Raw genomic sequence first — 23776 nt, forward strand, 5'->3', positions numbered from 1 at the left:
GGTACTCAGGACAGTGCCTGGCACATAATAGGCATTATAAAATGTTAGCTGTTATTAAAACTGTACTTTTTAAATAACGTGGTAACCTTATTCCCTAATTATCCATGACAATGCTGAAAAAGATTTGCTTTCGGATGATTCCACAATGGTTTCAATTAATATTGTTACGTAAAAGCAGCTGATCTACCGTGAAATGTTATAACTTAACTGCAAATTGAAAGTGGGAAATACTAAATTCCTGAAATGAAGCCTGGATTGTGGAGAACACAGTAAGTCTCCCAAACTGGTAACTCAAACTAATGTAACAGAAACTTGCCGTCATAATAAATATTCAGCTCTTTGCTTTCGACATTTAGCGTAATTACCCAAGTCGCTCCGTGTGACAGACACAAAAAGATAATTATCAATGCAGATTCTTATTTCTACTGAATCTATAGTACAGAGGTTTCTGATTTTTGCTTCAGTATCTTGAATGATATCTGAATTGATTGTACAACATGGTAATATAGGAAGGAGGCGCTGAACTAGAAGTCTGCCTTTAAAAGGAATGGGTTCTGGCCCTCATGCTAACTTATTTTAGGATCACCTTTTTCTTTATTTTATTTTTTATTTCTTAAGGAATCTCTACACCCAACAAGGGGCTTGAACTCACATCCCCGAGATCAAGAGTCATGTGCTTCACCGACAGAGCCAGACAGGTGCCCTGCCGAGCATGTTTCTAACTAAAATTCCAAAGAACCTTACCCCTGCCTTTGAAAAGCAGTGACCTCTCTAAAGCTATGTATACTCAGAATGTTACTGCCAATTTTTCTACCTAGGGAGCATTTTATTATTGATACTTAGGAGTTTCATTTCTCTCTCTCTTCATTCCTTTTGGGGCATTTTCAATAGTAGCGCTGCTTTCTTGCTGATGACATCACCCGTGGAGGTCCTGGCAAAAGCACCTCGTCTTATTCTCACATCAAATTTCTAAGTACGGGCTTGGTGCAAACGCTCTTTCAGCATTGCACCTCACAGATATTTTCCTTTTTGAAACAAACACTTCTCAAGTTCCCCACCTTTCCTGGGAAAGTAAATATCTGAAGATTCTGAATGGTGAAACTATCTGATTGCTGTGTAATATGGGAAGATCTACCTTATAATAAGTAGACGGTCACCACTGACAGCTGGGGAATTAAGCCAAGCCAGAGATAAAAGTACATTAAAATCTGAAGCTCTATGTGGTCATCTATTAACTTGGGGATGGTTAACCCGTGAAACCTTGGGCAGAGGAGGTTTTGTAAAGGAGAAACGGCTGGTTAGGCGGTACTGACCCACACCCTCTAGCACTGATTTTTTTTTTTTTTAAGATTTTATTTATTTATTTGACAAAGAGAGAGAGCACTAGTAGGGGGAGCTGCAGGCAGAGGGAGAGTGAGAAGCAGACTCCCTGCTGAGCAGGGAGCTGGATGTGGGACTTGATCCCAGGACCCCGGGATCATGACCTGAGCCGAAGGCAGACACTTAACAACTGAGCCACCCAGGCGCCCCGGTACCAATTCTTTGATTCCATCTGCTACATCTCTCTTCAGCCTGTTCCCTTCTCCCTGTCAACCTAATCTTGGCTACCACTGCCTCGTTTCCCTGCTCCATCTAGTCCTTCACTGGAGGCCAGCGAGAGCCTCTAAAAACAGACTTCATACTGAGGATGCTTCGATGCTGTCTTACTGCCTTGACAGGCACGTTCTGAATCCTCAGCAGGGCCTCTGGGACCCAGGAGCCTTCGCACACAGAAGCCCCTTCCCGCCCTGTCAGGGCAGCACTGAATGCACACTGTTGATGCATTGCACACCTACCGCTTCTTCCAGGAAGGCACCTGGGTTCTCCCCCGGGCAAGGTCGGACCTGCGCTAGTGCACCTGTTCTTTAGCTTTGCAGCCGGACTCTGAACACGTCTAGTTCGCGTAATACTCTTCACCGCCTAATGTTCATCTTCTCCACTAGAGGATGAGCTCGAGGAGGGAGGGACCTCCAGCACCACTGTGACCACAGCATCTCCTTACTGACACAGGGCATGGCACCTCACAGACGCCCAGGACACCTCTGACTGTTTTGAGACTTGGGGCAGTGAGGGTCTAGCAGATAGAGAAGCACTAAAAGCTTTGGACAAGGAGAGGCCAGCTGTTTAGCCTGGTTGGTTATCACATTTTCTGAAACATCTTATGTATTTTAAACTGTTGGTTAAGCATCTGCTTTCCCCTCTCCCTCTGCCCTTCCCCTCTGCTCATGCTAATAAATCAACAAAATCTTAAAAAACAACAACAACAAAAAAGAAAATCCCATGTAAACACACATATACCATATAAACCAGCCCACAGAGCAGGTTAACAGAAAGCATTTTCATAGGCTGAAAGGACTGACCGGAAGCTAGAAGAATCCATGGCCCAAGCCTGTGGTACTCAGAGGTACTCAGGGGTCTGGTCATATACTGTGCTGAGCCCTCCGCAGAGACCCAGTGGCCCTGACTCAGGAGGCACTCGGGAATGCATGCCCTGGCTGAACCAGGCTTCGGGGATATTCTAGGTGGTTGCTGAGAGCCCACCGTCAGGGCTGGAGGAAGGTTGTCCATTTTGTAATTCCGTGTAGAGCCCTAGCATGCTGACAGCCGCTAAAAATGATTTCTGCCCTCTCACTGCCACTGATGCTCTACCAAGGTCTGTGGCTTGGAAGATTGGTCAGTCCAAGCCATGATCTCCTCTGGTCTAGTCTATTCTATGACTCAGCTCAAGGTTGCCCGTCTTGCCCCTGCCCTGGCTTCTGAGGCCCCTTACAGACCATGTGACCCATCTTCCCTCACCAAGCTGCCACCTCCTTGACAACAGCCCTGGTGCAAGGTTCTCAGATTTCTCAAATTCCTGCGGTGGGTAAAAGGTGGCCGTCTAGTCCGTGCCCATGTCACTTAGAACATCTTCCTGATGTCACACTGGAAAGCAATTTCTATTCAGATTGGGAACCTTACCAGACACTCATCCCAGAAACAGTACACGTACGTTTAGATCAACATCACACCTTCAAAAAAATATCTTCCCAGAGTGATTCTACTGCTGATGATCTGAACTGCCTGTGTTGTAAAAGCATTTCCCAGCAAATGGGAAGGCGGTCGCCCACCTACAGACAATGGAAATTTTACCAGGAGAAAATAAATCATCATTTCAATGGAAGGGAGAAAGCTCGTGTGGGGGGGTGGGGCGGGGGAGATCTAAGGACATATTTCTCAGAAAAGCAGTGGTGGATGTGTATTTTTGGTGTTTTATGTCACACGTCTTTGCAAGCAGAGAAGCAGCTCTCGCCATGTTTCCAGCACCTTGTTAAATCATCGAGGGGCGACTGGAGGTGGAAGAGAGAGGGAGGAGACAAGAAACGTGCATATACCCTGGGATGAATCAGACCACAGGTGTATCTGGAGGCGATGCTCCCAACCTCATGCCCCCTCCATGCCTCCCCAGGGCAGCCGTATATGCCCCCATCCAGAGGACCCTCTAGATCCTGAAGGGCCTCTATCTATTACCTTATGAGTTTCTCAAAAGCTTCTTTTTCTTTCCGCAAGGCAGTGAGATAGCGCTGTTCCTCGGTTGAACCTCCATATATCAGAAAGTAGACCCTGCCAGTTAAAACAGAACTCTCTTAGGCTGTAAAAACACAATTTTTAATCCCTGAAAGGAAGAGCAGAGCATTGGAAATCAGCAATCTAAACTGCTCAAATAATAAATATTTGACCAAGAATAAAAGGCTCCATTAATCACGTACCTAAAATTAAGCTGCCTAAACCCCACCTGGTGAAAGTCTCATTACCACATTTTTCCCCTGCACCGAAAGGAGGAACAGAGTTTAGGTAAACATTGAAATATAAAGAGAGGGATAGAATAATTCTTGCCTCATAACTATAAACAAATCAGAAAACACAAAATCTCAGCAGCTTCTCTTTTTTCAATTTTTTCTTTACACCTCTGCCAAACAATCATTTGCAGAGTTGGAGAGCGGTTATAAAACGCAGCTTGTGAAAGTTCACGTTAGTGAGAAATAAACAAATGAAATCTATATGACCTTTATCTTTTTCCTCAGCTCTGTTTTATCCAATGTCTTCACAGAATCAAGTCATGGCATGTGTTATATAAACACAGACGCAGAAGACACACGGATGGTATCAGGCTCGAGAAAATAATTTGATATATTATTTTCTCTTAGGGAGGACTGCTTTTCTAGCTTATTTGTTGCTCAGAGGCTGACTTGAGCACTTCTTCTCTCCCTCTTCCTCACCTTCTATCAGAGGTTTTTCCTTTTTTAGCCTTTGACTTTTCTTCTGGACTTCATGCTCCTAGGTTATATTTCTTTGAAGTATGGACTGAGAAAAAAAAAACAACCATTGGACAATGAGTCCAGAGACCCCCAGCTCTTCCCCACAAGTGTTATGTGGTCAAGGGCAAGTCATTCGTTATTACTGGGCCTCAGTTTCCCACCGACGGAGGGAGGAGTTGAACTCTTGGGTCTCTTCCGACTCCGCCATTTTGTTTCCAAATATCACACTGTTCCATTCTTAGGCAACCAAGAACTTGGGAGCACACAAGCTATCTACAAAGCTGATCAGTAGCAAAGTCTGAAAAATTTACCTATAATTGCCTATAATTCTTTGACCAGCTTCATCTAATCTCTTCATCCTGTGTTATTTCTGACTTACCTGCTCTGTTCATCTCTGTTCTGGAAAGGGTGCATTAGTTAAGCTGCTAGCAAGGTTTCTTTTGGCTCCGCTTTTGGTTCAGCCTGAGTTCAGGATATTAATTTTGCTGTTTATTTCCCTCAGATAATTGGAGGCCCAGAACACTATATTCTTTGAGAGGCATCATTTTCTCATCTGATATTTCTGTAGATTTTTTATCTGCTATTTCTTGAAACTCAAGAAAACTTAGTACAATAATTCCCCCAAATACTTGCGTTTTATGTGAATGTAATTTAAAGTCACTTCTTGAAATTTATAAGGATGACATTTTAGAAGATCAAAGCCATTTAGCTGAGTCAAAGTTACAGTACTTTTTGGTACAAGTTAGGATAGTATACATTTCCCAGACTTGGTCAGATGCAGCACCCCATGAGCTAGGACCAATGCGGAAAGGAAACAGTACTGAACAACAGAGCAGCAAGTAACCTGAACACAGACAGTTTCCTAGATTCGTTGTTTTACTACATCTGACATCCTTCCTATGCCAACTTCCCAGGTTGACCAGGAAGCGAGAAGGATTCATAAATGGTTATGACCTACGTTACAACAGAATGTTAAAGAAAATCCACGTGTAACTGGTAGGCCATCTGTGGTAAAGCCTAACAAACCATGAAACTGAAACCTTTAGAAGAAGCAGTACGATAGGGTATTACTGAGCCATAAAAAAGAATGAAATTTTGCCATTCACGGCGACATGGGTGGACCGAGAGGGTAGTATGCTAAGTGAGATAAGCCAGACGGAGATTGACAAATACCATATGATTTCACTTATATGTGGTATCTTAAAAATAAATAAATAAATAAATAAATAAACAACAATAAGAGAGAAAACAGACTCAAACAGAAAACACGACGATGGTTGTCAAAGAGGGGTAGGGGGATGAAAAGAATGACATAGGGAACGTGACCAAAAATATTGTAATACGCTTGTCATGGTAAGCATTCGGTAGCATACAGAATGGTTGAATCACGATGTTGTTAAACCTGAAACTAATTTACTATGTGTCAACTGTGTGTGTGTATGCGTATACATATATAGGTATGTATATACAAAAAAAAAAAAGAGAGAGAGAGAGAAGAAACGGCTCATATCCTTTAGAACTTGCCTCAGAGGCTTCCCAGGCCTGCTCGCCCTGTAAATCTCGAGCTGGCGAACGAACGTGAGCTCGGAGTCGTACAGAACCACGTATCTTGGCTCCACTTCATGGAGCACCCTTGTCAGAGCGTAGGGGTCACTACAGCCCAGGAGCGGATGCAGGATGGTGAGCGGGTCTTTCAGGAGTCCATATGCGGCGTCAGAGGACAAGTTCAAGTCAAATTCCTCGTGCTTAATTTCTTCTAAGGAGCTCTCTGGGCTACTGCCTGTGTCCCTAGGCCCGCCTTCCTTGACATCCCCTTCCTCTTCCGGTTCGTCAGACTTTCCCATCATCTGAGTTAAGGTTAACCTTCGCTTTTTCTTTTTGAGAGTCCTTTCTTTGGTGGCAGCCCTCTGTTTGTTTTGGGGGTCTTTAGGCCTTTTGTTCGATTTTGCCATTCTCTTCGGGCTGTCCTCACGTCGAAATTTCATCCACACTTCTTCGGCTTTGCTATCCTTCTCGAAGGTTTTCCTGTACAGCCTCAGCAAGAAGGCCTCTGCTCCGATAGTGATGTACTCTCTCAGCTGGGAACACGTGCGGTCGTCGCTTGCACAAATGAGTACTTGACCTAAAATTACGCAACAGTGTTATGTTACTATGACCTCACGTGTCCCCCTGTTCCCTCCCTGGCTGGCCCTTGCCTCCTCCCTCCCTCCCCACAAAGAAAACACATCTTACCCCTTGGCGGTAGGATACAACATTCACAATTTGCTTAAAAGGGTCTCAGATGCTTATCAAATGCTTTCCCTCTCTGAAAGGATTAGTTAAATCTTTTGAGTAAAGTTGAAGCCAGAAACATTTAGTCTTATGAAAGCGTACCCTGATATAATGGAGGCTTTACAGAAGCTCTTTTTAATTAATAATTTTCCAGAGGATTTGATATACCAAAATAAATTCCAAATGGATTACAGAGTCCAATGTTAAATATTAAATCATAAAAAAGGTGACTATTCTCCACCTCTCTGGATGGAGATGAGTTTCTCTGCTTAAAAGCAATGAAAGACATCTCAAAGAAGACTGATATCTATAATCTAAACAACTGTGCATTAAGAAAGCTAAAGACGAGGGGGTGCCTGGGTGGCTCAGTCCTTCAGCATCTGCCTTTGGCTCAGGTCATGATCCCAGAGTCCTGGGATCGAGCCCCACATCAGGCTCCTTGCTCAGTGGGAAGCCTGCTTCTCCCTCTCCCACTACCCCTGCTTGTGTTCCCTCTCTCACCGTGTCTCTCTCTGTCCAAATAATAAATAAAATCTTAAAAAAAAAAAAAAGAAAGCAAAGACAAAAAACCAAATTTCCAAAACAGCCATCATAAGTGACGGTGTCTTTAATATATAAAAAGCCAATACAAATTGTGAACATAATCTAAATTGGCAAAGGAAAAAAAAACTGACAAAAGAGGAAAAACATTTAAGAAAACAGTGAGCTTACCTAGCACCAAATTTCAAATGAGGACATTTTTCTCTGAATCAAATTGATAAAACCATTACACATATATAGGTATACATAAACATGAACATAGAGAGAATCTCCAGTCATTGTGTGCTAGCTGAAAGGGAGATGAGCTCTGGGGTGCCTGGGTGGTCCAGTTGGTTGTGACACACTCTGGATGTCGGCTCGGGTCACGGTCTTGGGGTCGTGGGACTGGACCTCACGTGGGCCTCCGCACACAGCATGCAGTCTACTTGAGATTTGTGGCCCCCTCCTCCTCCCTCACCCTGCTCTACCTCTCTAATAAGCAAATTAATCTAAAAAAACGAAAGAGATGAACTTCTATGCTGCTAAAGGAAATGAAAATTCATAAAAACTTTGTACAAGTCAAATGTGGTGATACATCTCAAGAACGTTACCATTTGACTCGCTAATTATATACCCAGAAATTATATCTGCACTATGACCTTAAACAGTGTGAGGCAGAAAATACACAGAAGAAACCCTGGAACCAAATATGCCCATGTGACTCCCAGACATCACTTTGTTCCCATTCTCTTTTTTTCTTCATACTTAGCAATTTTCCTAAGTGAGCATGCAGGATTTTGGGTCTTTAATCATAGTACTGCAGGTTCTGGGATAACATCCACCAGCACATTTATTCAGATAAGAGTCATGCACTTGTCTGTGCTGATATATAGGAGTTCAAATTCTCAATGGATTTTTTTTTAAATCTAGTTTTATTTTATAACAGGTTTTATTTTTTTAAATGTAGTTCAGCTTTGTCTCATGTGCTAATCTACTAGTATATTCATGTTTGAAGACAGCAGCCCTGAAATCTGGAATTTTTTGGTGGGGGGCGGAGGGCCTAGTCAATGCTGCTCCATAGAACAGTTAAGACTTTTTGGAAATATGCTTGCTGAGAATAAAGCAAGCCCATTAGCTTTCTCCTTGGGGATTCCAGATTGAAAGCCTGGTGAACGTGTACATGGAGATTAACTGCCTCTTTAAATAGAAGTCCTGAGAAGAAAACCAGCAAAAAACCCCGCCATCATGAATATGCAAGGATTCAACCTGGAGAAAATCACATCAAACAAATAGAAAACAAGGCTGCCACTAGGATTTCAGTGTTCCTTTGGCATTCGTTTTTTTTACATTTTATAAATAAAATCATAGTAGGTTTTTTTTTTAATTTAATTTATTTATTTGACAGAGAGATCATCACAAGTAGGCGGAGGGGCAGGCAGAGAGAGAGGGGGGAAGCAGGCTCCCAGCTCCCTGCTGAGCAGAGAGCCCGATATGGGGCTCGATCCCAGGACCCTGAGATCATGACCCGAGCCAGAGGCAGAGGCTTAACCCACTGAGCCACCCAGGCGCCCCCATAATAAGTTATTTTTAAAGAGCTAACAAAGAAGACTCATTTGCTCCATGTTGAAAGCAAATGTCACCATCTCTTTCCTCCTACCTGGACCACCAAGGGCTTCGCTCTCCTTATTCTCTGCCTCAATTTCTTTCAGTACTTCGGTTAATGCTTCCCACTTGGGGTTGCTTTCTAGGACCAGTTCCTTTTTTGTTTCTGTATAGAAATAAAAGTTCAACCTCATTCTACGTGATAACATTTATCCATAAAACATTTCATAGCCTTTCAAAACAATAGATGACACGGGTATCCTTCCAAAAGCCCCTTCCTTTGAGCCTCTTTCCGGAGGGCCAGATACAATCTTCTTTCTTGAAAAAGATCTATTTATTAAGGTCTAAATGAAACACACTCCAGACCAATGTTGATAGAGGCCTCACAGTGCCCTGAGAGCAAGTTACATGCACGGTCATGAATTAGAGAAGATTCTGTGTTGTCGGCAACAGTGATGCCAGATACAAGAGGCTACTTAACAGGAAAGAATCAGTACAGTCATGGTATTTATTATTTCTAAAATCCCCATGACAGTCATGATCCTGAAGATGGGATACAAGTAGACAGCAATCAAATGTTTCTGGGAGTACTCAGACACATCACTAACACGGTTAACTTCTGAACTAGACCTTTGAATGATATAGAATGTCAGCATCAACCCTATCCAATGCCTTTAAAAAAAAACCAATGATATTTATTATATCTACTAGATAAGGGTTGGAATAAAATCCATACTTGCCACATTCTAGTATATTTATTTTTTTTTAAAGCTAAAAGGAATGTTAAACATTCTGTTAAGACTTTAAGGTGCCAAAAGTAGTTATTACTCTGAAGTTTAAAAAAGAAAATCAATCTGTAGCTCTTATGTAGTGGTGAGAATACTCTTCACGGATGCTTGGCACTTGTTACTTGGAATCCCCTGACAATGGATTCTAAGACTTGCTGTGCTGGATACTTTTCACATACATTGCACATAACATATATTTAACATATGGGCACAGGTCTTTCACATGGCTGAAAGATATTTAAGATTAATACACTGACTTCATAAGAATTTCCACACCAAATATTTCAATAGAGGACACAGTTAAAGATTAAGCCTATAAGATACCTTGTTCTTCTTTAATCTCTGTTTTTTCAGACATTTTGCCTTTTTTGTTCATTTTGGCATCTGGAAGATGGTAAACCCTTGCTCGGGCATTTACAAACATTGAGGTGCTGGAGTCAAGAAACAGCCAACCTAATACGAAACGTTAAAAAAAAAAAAGTCTTCAATTTAGGATGAATTTTAAAGTCTCTGATGGTCACATGCCCTATAAGGACAACTGTCCGCCATCTTGTTCTCGTCTGAACCACACCTTCTCCCTTACTGTGGCCTCCATCACTGCTTTGTTAGACCAGTGGTTTTCAAAGTGTGGCCTACTGATCTCTGGAGGTCACTGGGATGTTTTCAGGGGGTCTGGACATTAAATCTATTCTCATAAGAATACTGACTCATTGTTTAATTTTTTCCCCACTGTGTTGACATTCCCAATGATGATGCAAAAGCATTGCTGGGTAATAGTGCTGGTGCCCGAGTGTACTCAAGGCAGGGGAACCAAAGCGGACTAGCAGTCAATGTATTCTTCATTGCTACGCATTTGTAGTTTATTACTTAAGAATGTCCCTGACGAAGAGGTAACAATTATTAATTGTATTAAATCTTGGCCTCAGGGGCCCAAGGACTACTTGAAAATCGGTGGTCTAGTCAAACAGTGACAGAGGACAAAATAACTGAGGCAGATGTGGTTGGTAGAAAAACAAGATGGCGGCCAGTTGTATATGTATGTTTTCCTGCAAATCTCTTCAGTCTTCAGCAGTCTGGCTGATGAAACCCTAAACCCCCTTGCTAATTCTTTGGAGAAAATGAAATTTGAAGTTCTTAACAACAAAACTTCCAGCACACAACCCATTTCTAAGTTGGGGACTGCCTGTAATATACAGAGTCTTTTCTAGAAATAAAATCGCCTGGAATGGATATGAATATTTATTATTATACAGAACAGAAGTTAAGTAGGCGGAAACATTAGCTATCAATAAAACCTACATCCTTGCGCTATGAACATAAAACGTAATTTGAAATCTCAGTATACCACGTAGTTGAATATAGCACTCCCTACATCTGATTCCTCAACAAAATCCAACACTTTTTTCAAATCAGCTCCCATAATATCAGTATTTTTATCTCCCACCTGAATTCTGACCAAAAGCCTTCTCTGTGGCTCTCAGAGATTCCAGAAGGTTAAGGAACGTGATACAATCATACTGAGAGAGATACTGCAGCAAAGTTCGTAATATCTTCAAGTCCTGAACCAGGGACTTAGTCTTGGCTCCAAGCTGGTGCCACAAAGGATCCAGATAATGGCGTATTGTCTAAAACAAGAATAAAATGTAGTATTCCTAAAAATATGTTCCATATGGCTATTATTAATACCAATTATACTTTCAATGAATATTATCCCCATATACCTAAAGACGCTTAGGATGGTAAATTTTATGTTCTATTTTATCATACACACAAAAAAACTCCCAACAGCATCTCCCAAGAAAGTGGATAGAAAATTTCAGTTCATAAGATTCTAATTACAGTGTTTAAATTTTCAAAGATAAAGCAGAGTGTCTTATTCATAGAATCTTTGTGATCAGAGAGTCAATTCATGGTTATTCATATGCACCTTTTTAGAAGAATAGGCCTGATAAACATCAGATAACCAGTCATTTGTTTGTTTTTTTTAAATCTTTTTATTTATTTATTTATTTGACAGAGAGAGAGAGAGAGAGAGATATCACAAGTAGGCAGAGCAGCAGGCAGAGGAGGAAGCAGGCTCCCGGCTGAGCAGAGAGCCCAATGCGGGGTTCAATCCAGGACCCTGAGATCATGACCTGAGCCGAAGGCAGAGGCTTAACCCACTGAGCCACCCAGCTGCCCCCAGTCATTTGTTTTTATGAAGGGTCAAAGTGTGTTGCTTAAACGTATTGATTTCTGCCAAGCTTGGCTGTGACCCTGTCCTAGAGAGAGAAAAATGTGGCATCCAGTTGGAAAGGGAACAGAGGGCATATACCAGGGAAAGTACACGTACCAAATTAAATAACAATGTGCCTTATTTGGTGGTGTAAAAGATTTACTTCTTCTTTTTTTTTTTTTTAAATGTGATTCATGGATGGGAAAATACTTGTTAAATTAACAGTGGACTAAACATGAATTTTTTTAAGACCCCCCAAAATAGGGGCGCCTGGGTGGTTCAGTCAGTTAACTATCCCAATCTTGGTTTTGGCTCAGGTCATGATCTCAGGGTGATGAGATCAAGCCCTGCATTGGGCTCTGTGCTCAGTGCAGACTCTGCTGGAGATTCTCTTCCCCTCCACTGCTCCTTCCCCTGCTTTCTCTCTCTCTCTCAAATAGTGTAAATAAATCTTTTTAAAAAAGTTGCCAAGGTACAGAATATCTTTTTGTATAGACTATAGAAATATCTACAAACCCACAGCTATATATGTGTGTGTATACACACACACACACACACACACACTCCTTCACAAACTGATTTTGTAACTAAAAATGATAATACTTATAGCATGCTATAGAAGCTACAGACGCTGTATTACTCTACAGCATCTTATCTAACAAAATTAATACTCAGCAGGAGTAATATTTGGATGGCTGTAAAATTTATTGTTCAAATGGGACTCTTGTGAAAATGAAATTATATTATTAATCATTATTCCAGGAGAACAGGTAGATGCTATAACTGTCCTAGACCAAATGGAACATATAACTGCATACCTGCTGGGTAAAATCATCTACAAAAGTTAAATTTTCTTTCTTTCTTTTTTTTTTTTTTTAAAGATTTTATGTACTTTTTTGACAGAGAGAGACACAGCGAGGGAGGGAACAGAAGCAGGGGGAGTGGGAGAGGGAGAAGCAGGCTTCCCACTGAGCAGGGAGCCTGATGAGGGGCTCGATCCCAGGACCCTGGGATCAAGACCTGAGCCGAAGGCACACACTTAATTACTGAGCCATCCAGGTGCCCCCCAAAGTTAAATTTTCTAACAAGATGCAAAGTTATGTCTGCATTTACATTTGGTGGCTAAAAGAATATCCTAAATATTACTTTGACCTTTACTAGACAGGGAATGGTAAGCAGAAACTTAGTACAAAAATATCAGGTTATATTTTGTTTTTTTTTCTAAGAACATATACATTCTATTAAAAGGACACGAAGGTTTGTTTTTGATGGTTTTTCTTTAAGAACACAGGAACAGAACACATGAAATTAGTTTCGTGTATCGTTATTTCACAGTAAAATGACTTATTGGAAGAATTAGAGATGTGAGGAGTTTAATTTTTCCTGCTTAATAATCACTATATTATTTCCAGTGAGAGACTGATTCAGAGTTTAAAAGATAGGAATTTGTTCCACCAAAATATGAAAAAAGAAAAAATGCTGCCCAGAATTTTTTAAAAGTCAGCATTTTCTGGATCTACAGTTCAATCTTTGACATTTATATAACTGTATTAATTCATCTATGATTTAAAAAAAAAATCAGTTAGAGGGGCACCTGGGTGGCTCAGTTGGTTAAGCTTCCGACTCTTGATTTCAGCTCAGGTCATGACCTCAGGGTTGTGAGATCGAGTCCTGCATTGGGCTTCAGGCTCAGCATCAAGTGTGCTTGAGATTTTCTCTCTCTCTCCCCGTGTCGTTCCCCCTCCAAACGCATGTGGACACGCTCCCCCAGTCCCCCCAAGTCAGTTAGAATAGAAGGTCTTTGAACTAAGGTCTTACTTAATCTTACCATTTTCTCAATTCAAAATGTAATTTTAAGAGAGCAAGGTTCACATTCCTCAGTAATGAAAATTCATCCCAACTATTTTTATTCCAAACAAAAGATCATAAATCATGGAGCATTCTTATGTAAAACTCTTCTATCTGTAGATATCCAAATGCGGTCATTGCAGGGCAAAAAAGGTTATGTATCCCTTTCTAAATTATATTTAAAATACGATAATCACTGCATAACTGCAAAAATCAGGGTTCTGCTTTTAACGTTGGCCCATGTATTTTACTACAAATTGCTGCTTTCCAGAAAACCAAAGAAGCTACCCTTGAATCAGCTCCAAATTAATTCTAAAATAACAGCAAATTCCTACTAAGGACACTGCAATCACAAAAATAACTTGGATTCTTTAAAACTACATCACAAACGGTGCTTAAGAGGAAAAGAAACGGAGTACCTTGTCAAAGGGTTTTCCGATAGCATTTTCTAGAGACAAATCTTCCACTTCAAGGGACGGGTTATGGCATTTGAGTTCCTTCAGACACGCGTTTAAAATGTCCAATATGGCAGTCTGAATGGCGAGCATGGCGGGCGTCATGGAAACATGAATTTCTACAACTTCAGGTTTGTGCTGTTCTAAAAACGAGTTTACTGCTACGTGGAACCTACAGAGACAAATAGTTTTCAAAGATTTTCTCGAGTTTCAAGAGCTGTGTATTTCTGGTTTGGGTTTTTTTTCCTCTTTCTTTCTTTTTTTTTTGTAAATGGAATTAAGACACAAAATAGAAAGCAAAATGGCAATGCCTTCAGGAATACTTTCAACCTCAAAGAATGGATATTATTATTCAAATAACGGGGGGTGGTCAGCAGGACTTTTGTCTGGGCCGAACCCAGCTCCTGGTTTTCAAACAAGTTCTACTGGAACGCAGTCATGCCCACTGTTTATGGACTGTCTACGGCTGCTTTGCTGCTGTATCAGCAGAGCTGGGTCATTGTGACAGGTCACGTGGCCTGCAAAGCCCCAAATAGTTATCACCTGGCCCTTCGCAGAAAAAGTATGCCAATCCCTTCCTTCAAGAAGGTACAATCAAGAAAGGTAAAACACCATGGCAAATGTTCTTAAATGCCATATAGTAAAACCAAAATACCTATTAGCATAGGCGTACGGTGTCGGAACACCACCACCTTAGGGTTTTTCCTAGACATTGGCATCAATTCTTCCAGAATCTTTCCGTTCTATTCCCCGATGGGTAATTTTCAAAGTGAAGTGGGGATCTTAGCCAACAAATCTACGGTTCAGCTAAAGCTGTTGTACCTGTGAACCTCTAGATTTCCTGGGGGTCTCGGGGAGCAAGAAGGAGCACAAGGGGCCGCCCTTGGACAGATGTGATGGGCTACCGGGAAAATAACCAGCAAACCTCTGTCTCCTTGTAAAAGAGCCACGGGGACGGCGACCACCGCTTCTCCTTGATGCCCTGGTTACAAACCTGGCCATCAGGTGTCAGGTCAATGACAGTACCCTTTACGTCACGTTAAAGTGCGCAGGTCATTTACGGCCAGTTGTGGCGTGGCGCTGTTTACCTTGGCCACAGGTAGAGCTTCCCTACGAAGAGATTCCTCATCACTCTTTCCACGTGGCAAAAACCAGTATCGAAGGCGACAGCGTTGTCTGTGAAGGCCTTGATAAAGCCACGCTTGTTTTTCTGGCGGAACAGGCGCAAGATGAATGCTTCTTGACAAGACTCGATTATCCTGTGAGCTCTGTACACCAAGATACCTGCGAGGAGACCACAGTCGAGAGGGCGGAGCGGTCATGGAACCAACGGTCATGGAGCCTCCTGCTCGTCTCCATTCGCTCATTCACCGCGTGTCTCCTGCGTCCCTGCTCGGGCACGGGCAGGCACTGGTTTTGGTGGGGGGGACGCAGCAGTGGGCACACAGACGTAAATCCCTGTCCTCGGGGTCCTTACGACCAACGGGACAAATACGTGGAGTGCTTAGGTTATAGAGTGATAAGTGCTAGCGGGGGAAGAAATGAACCAGAGGAGGAGGATTAGCGGGAGAATGTCTGGGGGCCGCTGGGGGGCAGCCAAGGCTAGATGGAAATGAGGAGTGGGTCCCGCCACCACGTGCACCAAGAGAGCTCCAGGCTGTGGGGGCAGTAAGAGCAAAGGCCTTGGCGTGGGGGGTGTCTGGCCTGGTGGGAGAATTTCTGAGAGCTTGGTGGCTCCCTGACTCTCCTTTTATGGGTGAACCAGATGTGGCCTACGTAAAAGAGCAGTGATTCAGAAGTCTGGGCAACATCTGCATCACCTAGAAGAGTAATTCCACTTTGGAATGGGAGTATATTCAACTGAGAGGTAAATTAGTCCATTAAAATAAAAACTGTTGGGGCGCCTGGGTGGCTCAGTGGGTTAAAGCCTCTGTCTTCGGCTCAGGTCATGATCCCAGGGTCCTGGGATCGAGGCCCGCATTGGGCTTTCTGCTTGGCAGGGAGCCTGCTTCCCTCTCTCTCTCTGCCTGCCTCTCTGCCTACTTGTGATCTCTCTGTCAAATAAAATCTTTAAAAATCAATAAATAAGATAAAATAAAAACCATTAATGAATGTATTTACTATACCTGTGTTTCGGGGTAGCGTGACTGACACCTCTAAGATAACAAAAACAAGGACAATTACTGCATTTCTTTATAAAACAAGAAAACTGGACCAGATAATCTTTCATATGTGAATATAATAAAACCATACAATATTATACGTACATATGCCACTTTGATGTGGTTTGGTTAGTGATAAATGAGGAACACACATGACATGAGAGTGCACAGACATCATTTCTGAATCAAAAACTCAATTATTCATGATGATTCTCAGTCTCCTAGACCTACAACAAGCCATTAACTGATATATAAATTTGTCATAAATGTGCTTATTTTTGTACCAATTCACATCACTCCTCGGGTCTGGGAAATAACACTGACAGTGATTGTGACCCCTTCTTCTGCTAGTTCAGTGAGCCCAATTCAGATGCTCCTGTTTCAGTGTTCAAATTCTGGATTGACGTGGATGGAGCTAGAATGTATTCTAGCTAAGCAAATGGTTTTTCAGGTATAGTAGAAATTAACAGTGTTATTTAGGAATCTGTAGAGAAAGGATTTTCAATAACTACAATATGTACATGTAACAAATTTACTACTGAGCAAGGATCCTGGGCCTAGTCGTTGGGCTTTCCAAGTACTTTCCTAGATTATGCTTGCTGGCCTAGATTGAAATATCCCATAAGGTTAAAGTAATGAAAGGAAACTTCTAAAGGAAAGATGAACCTCAATTTAAGGAAATGCAGTGCTCCAAGACTGTCATTTTTGGGGTGTCTGGGTGGCTCAGTGGGTTAAGCCTCTGCCTTCGGCTCAGGCCATGATCTCAGGATCCTGGGTTCGAGCCCCGCATCGGGCTCTCTGCTCAGCATGGAGCCTGCTTACCCCCTTCTCTCTGCCTGCCTCTCTGCCTACTTGTGATCTCTCTGTCAAATAAATAAATAAATAAAATCTTTAAAAAGAGTAAGAAAAGACTGTCATTCTTTAGAAAACCCAGGAAATGGGTTTTGGAGGAAATGGAGGAATGGAACTATTCCATCCCAGGTGCAGGGGTTAGGTACTCTAGTGGATTGTTTTCATTTAATACTCACGAGACTTCTATGAGATACGTATAACTATGAGACCAGGAGAGGGCAACAAGTTGATCAAAGTTATCCAACAAGCAATGGGAGACTAAAGGTTCCAAACCGGCGGCGGGGGGGAGGGTGGTGTCTGACGGTTTTTCCTAAGTGACAGCACCTGTAGACTCCTCCCCACTCCCCGACCCATACCACCATTTTAAAAACCAGCAACAGGAAAACATAAGCAGGCGTGCATGGGTGGCTCAGGTGGTTAAGCATCCGCCTTCAACTCAGGTCATGATCGTGGGGTCCTGGGATCGAGTCCTGGATCGGGCACCCTGCTCAGTGATGAGTCTGCTTCTCCCTCTTCCTCTGCCCCTACTCGTTCTCTCTCTCTCTCTCAAATACATAAAAAAAAATTTTTTTAAAGATTCTATTTATTCATTTGACAGACAGAGATCACAAGTAGGCAGAGAGGCAGGCAGAGAGAGAGGAGGAAGCAGGCTCCCTGCTGAGCAGAGAGCCCGACGCGGGGCTCCATCTCAGGACCCTGAGATCATGATCCGAGCAGAAGGCAGAGGCTTTCACCTACCTCAAATAAATAAAATCTTAAAAAAAAAAAAAAAAAAAAAAAAAAAAAAAAAAAAAGAAGAAGAAGAAAGAAAACACAAGCAGGCTGTATTTCTGGGGGCAACTGCAGTCTCACAAAAGCCTATCTACATTTCAATCTGATGCTCCCAGGACAGCTTTGCGCCATACTGAACTGTCATTACCTCTTTCCATCTGTCTCCTCCACTGAACTGCTCACCACACCGTCTCACTGATCTTTCTACCATCAGCCCCTACCACATTCCTGCCAAACAAGGGACCCTTAGTAAATTTAATGTTTGTTGAATGAACTTAAAACTGAATTATTGCACTGGGGGCACCAAACTAACATGCAACTTTTTTTTTTTTTTCAAGTTTGTCATGGAAAGTGTGTCCTGAGTTCTATTTGGAGGTGCTAGAGCCGTTTTGGCAATGCAAACCTCCTGTCCTGTCCTTCGAAAGTACCATCAGGGTACCTGTGTACACACTTCTCTCACTGCTGAGGTGCTGTACTTGGCAGGGACCCTTGCGTGGGTGTGGTGGTGATTTTCATAGGTAGTGACAGGGGGAAAACTGGGGCAGGGGGCATTCAGAACCTTCCAGAGGGTGACATGCTCCAAGGACTGCTGTTTGGTGTGTGAGAGCCGTGGGGAGGTGCCAGGGGGAGCCTTTGGGGGACAATACCTCCAGAGTGCAGAATCTGAAGGGATTCACTTCTGGCCTTCATGGGCGTTCCATTCAGCCAAGCAGCAGCAGCAGCCCCAGCTTCATTAAGGGTTGGGACATGTTCAGAAATGGATATGGAATTTTGCGCTTTTAATTAGGCGCTCCCTATAAGCTATGAGCTGCATGTTTCTTTGATTCATTACTGCTCTCAGCCTAATTGGGGCGAACGGTTACTAAAAGCCAGAGCAATACTGACATCTAGTGGTGGTTCCAGTGCGTTGCCCTCCCTCCCCATTTTATCCACTTAAAAAATAAATGCAAAACCAGGCGGAGAAGAAAGCAGCAAGCAGGAAAAGACTTTCCGATGTTTCAGGATTTCTGGTGATGAAAAGCCAATACTTTTTGTTTTTTGCTATTCTCCACTGTTTAGTATGTCCCAGGCGCAATACTAAAGCCATTTATTTTCACTCACTTAATCCTTAATGATAACTCTGGGAAGTGCTATTTTCTCAATTTAAAGAAATGAGAAAAAGAAAAATAACTCGAGGCTTATAAAAATTAAGTAACTTGCCTGTAAGTCGTGGCATCATCCTTCAAAGCCAGGTGAGTCAGACCTCACCGCCTGGGCCCTGGCTGATGGCAATTATAAATGTTACAAAACTAGGGGCGTCTGGGTGGCTCAGTCATTAAGCGTCTGTCTTCAGCTCAGGTCATGATCCCAGGGTCCTGGGATCCAGCCCTGCATCGGGCTCCCTGCTTGGCGGGAAGCCTGCTTCTCCCTCCCCAACTCCTCCTGCTTGTGCTCCTGTTCTCACGGTCTCCCTCTGTCAAATAAACAAAATCTTTAAAAACAAAATAAAATAAGATAAAATACAATAGAATAAATGTTACAAAACTATAACAACGCTGATCTTCAATCAGTTTACCATGAACCACGTAAAGCATTCGTTCATATATTTATTCAACTATTTCTTGAGGGTCTTCTAGGTTCCGGGCCACAATGGGAAGTACGATTATGAATATTACAGTTTCTCTGCCTTCTAGAAGTTCACCGAAAGTCACAGCATACTCATGCATCCTTTTGTCCAACAAATGTGTGTACCAGTTACTTAGCCTGGGATGAACAAGTTGTCCCTTATACTTAAGAAGCTTCTTATCTCATGAGTGGGACAGACAAACAAACAGGCAAAGATAACGTGGTGTTCTTTAGTGCTAGGACTGGGGAGAAGCAAAGCGAAATCTGAGGGCGGCAAGGTAAGGCCCTCACGTTAGCTTTGGGGAAAACCAGAAAAGGGTTCCAAAAGGACGAATAATAATGAAAAAAATTCCTTTTCCATATTAATTCTAACAAAAACGAAACCATACTTCTCAAAATAATTAAGTAACTGCTTGGTTTAATTTCAAATCATAGAGGGAAAAAAAAAACCTCTTTCAAGGGAAAACCAAATATTTCAGAAAATATATAAAGAATATTTGTAAACATTTTGAGTCTGATTCAGTTCTAAAAGCAAATACCAGGCAATCACCAAATATTTACCAGATTTGGGCTTAGGAAACCAGGAAGAGTCGTTCTTACTTTACTCACTAATTTAGTTACTTATGCAGGCCACAGATACTTTTTTTTTTCTTTAATTTATTTGACAGAGATCACAAGTAGGCAGAGAGGCGGAGAGAGAGGAAGGGAAGCAGGCTCCCAGCCAAGCGGAGAGCCCGATGTGGGGCTCGATCCCAGGACCCTGGAATCACGACCTGAGCTGAAGGCAGAGCCACCCAGGTGCCCTGAGACACAGATACTTTTTAAGCATCTAGAATGTGTCTGGTACTGTGCTAACACCTGGAAGCACAGTGTTGAGCAAAAACATCTAGGAGTGTGCACAAGGAGGTCCTGGTTTCGTTCAGCAGAGGGGACAGATGGAAAAACACGCCCATTTATATACAAATAATAAGGTTTCAAATCTTACCGGTAATTAAATCTGAAGGTATTCTATCGGTCAAGAAGTCGACCACAAGTATTCGACTTGTTGCAAATATGACCCCTCCTTGTGTGTAGACCTCATAGCGACTGTTACTGGTGATTTCATTTGTTACGCGGCGAGGGAGGTGCTCGACGCCTTCAATCTTCAGCTGATTGATGAAGTACTCCTAAAGCAAACCAGAGGTGATTAGTAGGCTGTGGAATACAGAGCGGTTTTAATTAGGCTGCAGATCTTTGAATTTAAGACGAGAGACAATACACTGAAGGAACGTGCGAACCAAGGGGCGACTTTACATCGATCGCCCGCAATCATCTGCCTTTAACTAGGCTTTTATTTCTATTTTTGGGTTTGCACTAAGGAATCCTTGCACTTGAGTTGTTCTTAGCGCTTTAACAACAACAAAAAAAGACCTTTTAAACCCTCGGCTAAAAGCCTGCTGCTGGTTACAAAATAGTTGCCGCCAAAGCCAGGTTTGCAGGCAAGCGGACTGTGCGAGCCCATCACAAGGAATGCTCTCCCCAGGCTGTGTTTTAGACTCTTAGCTCTGTCCCGATCCACCCCAGAGGGGATTTCGTGTCAGTGGCCCCTCGGCCCTTTATATCTTCAGTGGAACCTCTGCTTCCTCTTTGGGGACCCTGTGTTGTGCTAGGTTCTGTGGGAGGTACTGGGGATCCCTAGACACATCCGTCAAGGAGTCTGAGGTCATTCTTCCCTGTGGACCTCTTCCTCCTGGCCACCTGCTCTAGCAAGAGGCTCATCAGACTTATCAGACCAGGCTGTGCCACCTCCCAATACCAAGCCCCCATCTTAGCCCAGGCGTATCTGCCTGCTGTCTTCAGTGTCCTCCAGTCCTTAACCACAGGCACCCATCCCCAACACCCTCAGCTTCCAGCTCCCTTTCCTTCTGACCCAATGCCCCTCTCCCCACCGAGTTTCAAGTTCCGGCGCACCCCTTCCCTACAGGGCTCTCCCCAGCCTCACACATTACCCTCTGAGCTCCCTCTGTTCCCCATCACGGATCCCACTCCTACAACCCCAGCAAGCCCCATGATATCCAGCTGTGGGACTCCTCCTCGCTCTGATCCGTACCTTTCCCTACACATCCCTGTATCTGTGTCTGTGTCCTTCCGGAGACATCCCCGTCCTCTTCAGGGACCTCCCATCCTCCCCTCCGCCCCCATGCTCCTCAAATGACTCCCCCACTCCTCTCAGAGCCCCTCCATCCCTCTCAGTGTCCATGCACCCGTGGCGGAGACCTGCAACTGCCTTACGGACCCCCCTTCAAAGCCCTCCCATACGTGTCAGGGACCTCCATCCGCCTCGGGACCCTTCCTACCCTCTGCGTCCTCGAGCTTGCGTCAGGGGACCTGCATCTGACCCCTATTCAAAGCCCCCCCCTCCCGTGTCAGGGACCTGCCTTGGCCTTGGGACCCCTCCTACCCTCAGCGTTCCCGCACCCCCGCCAGGGACCTGCATCCTCCTCGGGACCCCTCCCACCCGCCGTGTCCTCGAGCCTCCGTCAGGGACCTCCCTCTGCCTAGAGACCCCCGTTCAGGGCTCCCTCCCTCCGGTGCCACGGGCCGGCATCGCCCTCAGAAGCGCCAGGGCCTCGCACCCGCGCCAGGGCCCGCATCGGCTCAGGAGCCCCCAACGGTCTCGGGGTCCCCTCTCCCCCGCGCGGCCGGCCGCACCTCCTCCGCCGGCTGAGTGTTGAGCACCAGCACCAGGCAGGCCGGGTGGCAGTGCAGCCGGAGGAAGTGGTACAGGAGCCGGTCCGCGCCGAGCCCGCGGGCGCACACTACCAGCCCGTCCGCGTCCAGCAGTTCCAGCACCAGCTGCCGCTCATACTCCAGCAGTGGCGCCATAGCTGTCGGCCGAGCCGGCAGTCCCGGCTCCATGCGCGCCCTTCCGGGGCCGCGGCCGAGCCCGGCCGGAGAGAGCCGAGTCCGGGACGGGCGTGGGCCGAGCGCAGCCGAAGAGAGCCGAGCGTGAGCCGAGCGTAGGCCGAGCTCCGCCGAGGAGAGCCGAGCGCGAGCCGAGCGCGGGCCGAGCTCCGCCGAGGAGAGCCGAGCGCCAGACGAGCGTCGGTCGAAGGAAGCCGAAGAGAGCCGAGCCCGACAGGGTGAGAGCCCGCCGAGCTCAGCCCAAGAGCCGCCGAAGCCGGGAGGAGCGCGGGCCGAACGTAGCCGAAGAGGAGCCGAATGGGGCCGAAGAACCGTTCGGTCCGGAGAAGACGCTGGAGCTGCTGACAGGTGTCATCCCCAGACCTCACGCTCCAGCCCGGGTCTGAGAGTGGGGCGGCCTGGATCAACGACTAGCGCCCAAAGCTACCCTAAAGCAAGGAGAGGAGAACTAATCCAAGCTAATCGTCAGCGTTCCAGGGCGCCCGGAACGAATAGCCCGTTTCCTACCGCGAGGTTGGAGTCTTACTTTTGCAACTGACCTCTGTGTCCCTATTAACATTTTTTTGGGGGGGATAACCAGAATAGTTTACCACGTTCAGGCTCTTGTTTCTCTGCAAAGGTCTTGAATACAATAAGCTATTTTTCGATTTTTAATTATTTTATTTTTTTTAGAGGAATTCTCTGCTTTTTTTTTTTTTTTTTTTTTTATGTTATGTCAGTCACCATCCAGGACGTCATTCGTTTTTGATGCCGTGTTCCAAGATTGATTGTTTACTATAATACTCAGTGTCCCGTGCAATACGTGTCTTTAATTCCCATCACGGGGCCAACCCAACCCCCCACCCCTCTCCCCTCTCCAACCCTCCGTCTGTTTCTTGGAGTCCACCAGGTGTCCCCGCAGCCGCCGCCTCCTTTCTTCCACTAGAGGGACACCTTCGGAAGTTTTTGTGCTATACCAGGACCTCCGGAGAACCCAACCAGAGGCACTGTCCTGGGTGGAAATGCCCTCTCCAACCCCCAACCCCAGCCTTCCTTGCTGGAAAAATGAAAATCACTTGTGATCCCACGACCTAGAAATAGCCACTGTAACATCATGAAATGTATCCCTTCAATCTTTTCTTTTTTCTTTATACGTACACTCTCGCATGACACAATTCTCTTATTGATTTGAGGCTATCAATAAGGGCAGGTTTCCAAGTTTGTCGCTAAACGTGTGACAAACCTCTGAACATGGTATCGAGTATTCTACAAAACCCTTTTACATGGCTGATGAGCTTTCTTTCTTTCTTTCTTTCTTTCTTTTTTTTAAGATTTTATCTATTTATTTGACAGACAGAGATCACAAGTACAAAGGCAGGCAGAGAGAGAGAGAGGAGGAAGCAGGCTCTCTGCCGAGCAGAGAGCCTGATGCAGAGCTCGATCCCAAGACCCTGAGATCATGACCCGAATT

General features: G+C 44.3%; 1 protein-coding gene across 1 annotated transcript in view; it reads right to left on the reverse strand.

Annotated features, from left to right (window-relative positions):
• The window catches only part of ERCC4 (ERCC excision repair 4, endonuclease catalytic subunit), a 31195-nt gene extending 8825 nt beyond the window's left edge, over positions 1-22370 (reverse strand). The window contains exons 1-9 of the mRNA XM_004750349.3: positions 22114-22370; positions 20408-20588; positions 15121-15316; positions 13997-14204; positions 10959-11139; positions 9839-9967; positions 8782-8892; positions 5859-6456; positions 3547-3639 (exon numbers count right to left, since the gene is read on the reverse strand). Of these exons, the coding sequence (XP_004750406.1) occupies positions 3547-3639; positions 5859-6456; positions 8782-8892; positions 9839-9967; positions 10959-11139; positions 13997-14204; positions 15121-15316; positions 20408-20588; positions 22114-22320 (1904 nt within the window). The 5' untranslated portion in view covers positions 22321-22370. The remainder of the gene's footprint in view (positions 1-3546; positions 3640-5858; positions 6457-8781; positions 8893-9838; positions 9968-10958; positions 11140-13996; positions 14205-15120; positions 15317-20407; positions 20589-22113) is intronic.
• Positions 22371-23776: the final 1406 nt, after the last annotated feature.

The sequence above is a fragment of the Mustela putorius genome, unplaced genomic scaffold (genome assembly GCF_011764305.1).
Source record: "Mustela putorius furo isolate JIRA1106 unplaced genomic scaffold, ASM1176430v1.1 tig00004007_pilon_pilon_pilon, whole genome shotgun sequence".
Classification (NCBI taxonomy): Eukaryota; Metazoa; Chordata; class Mammalia; order Carnivora; family Mustelidae; genus Mustela; species Mustela putorius.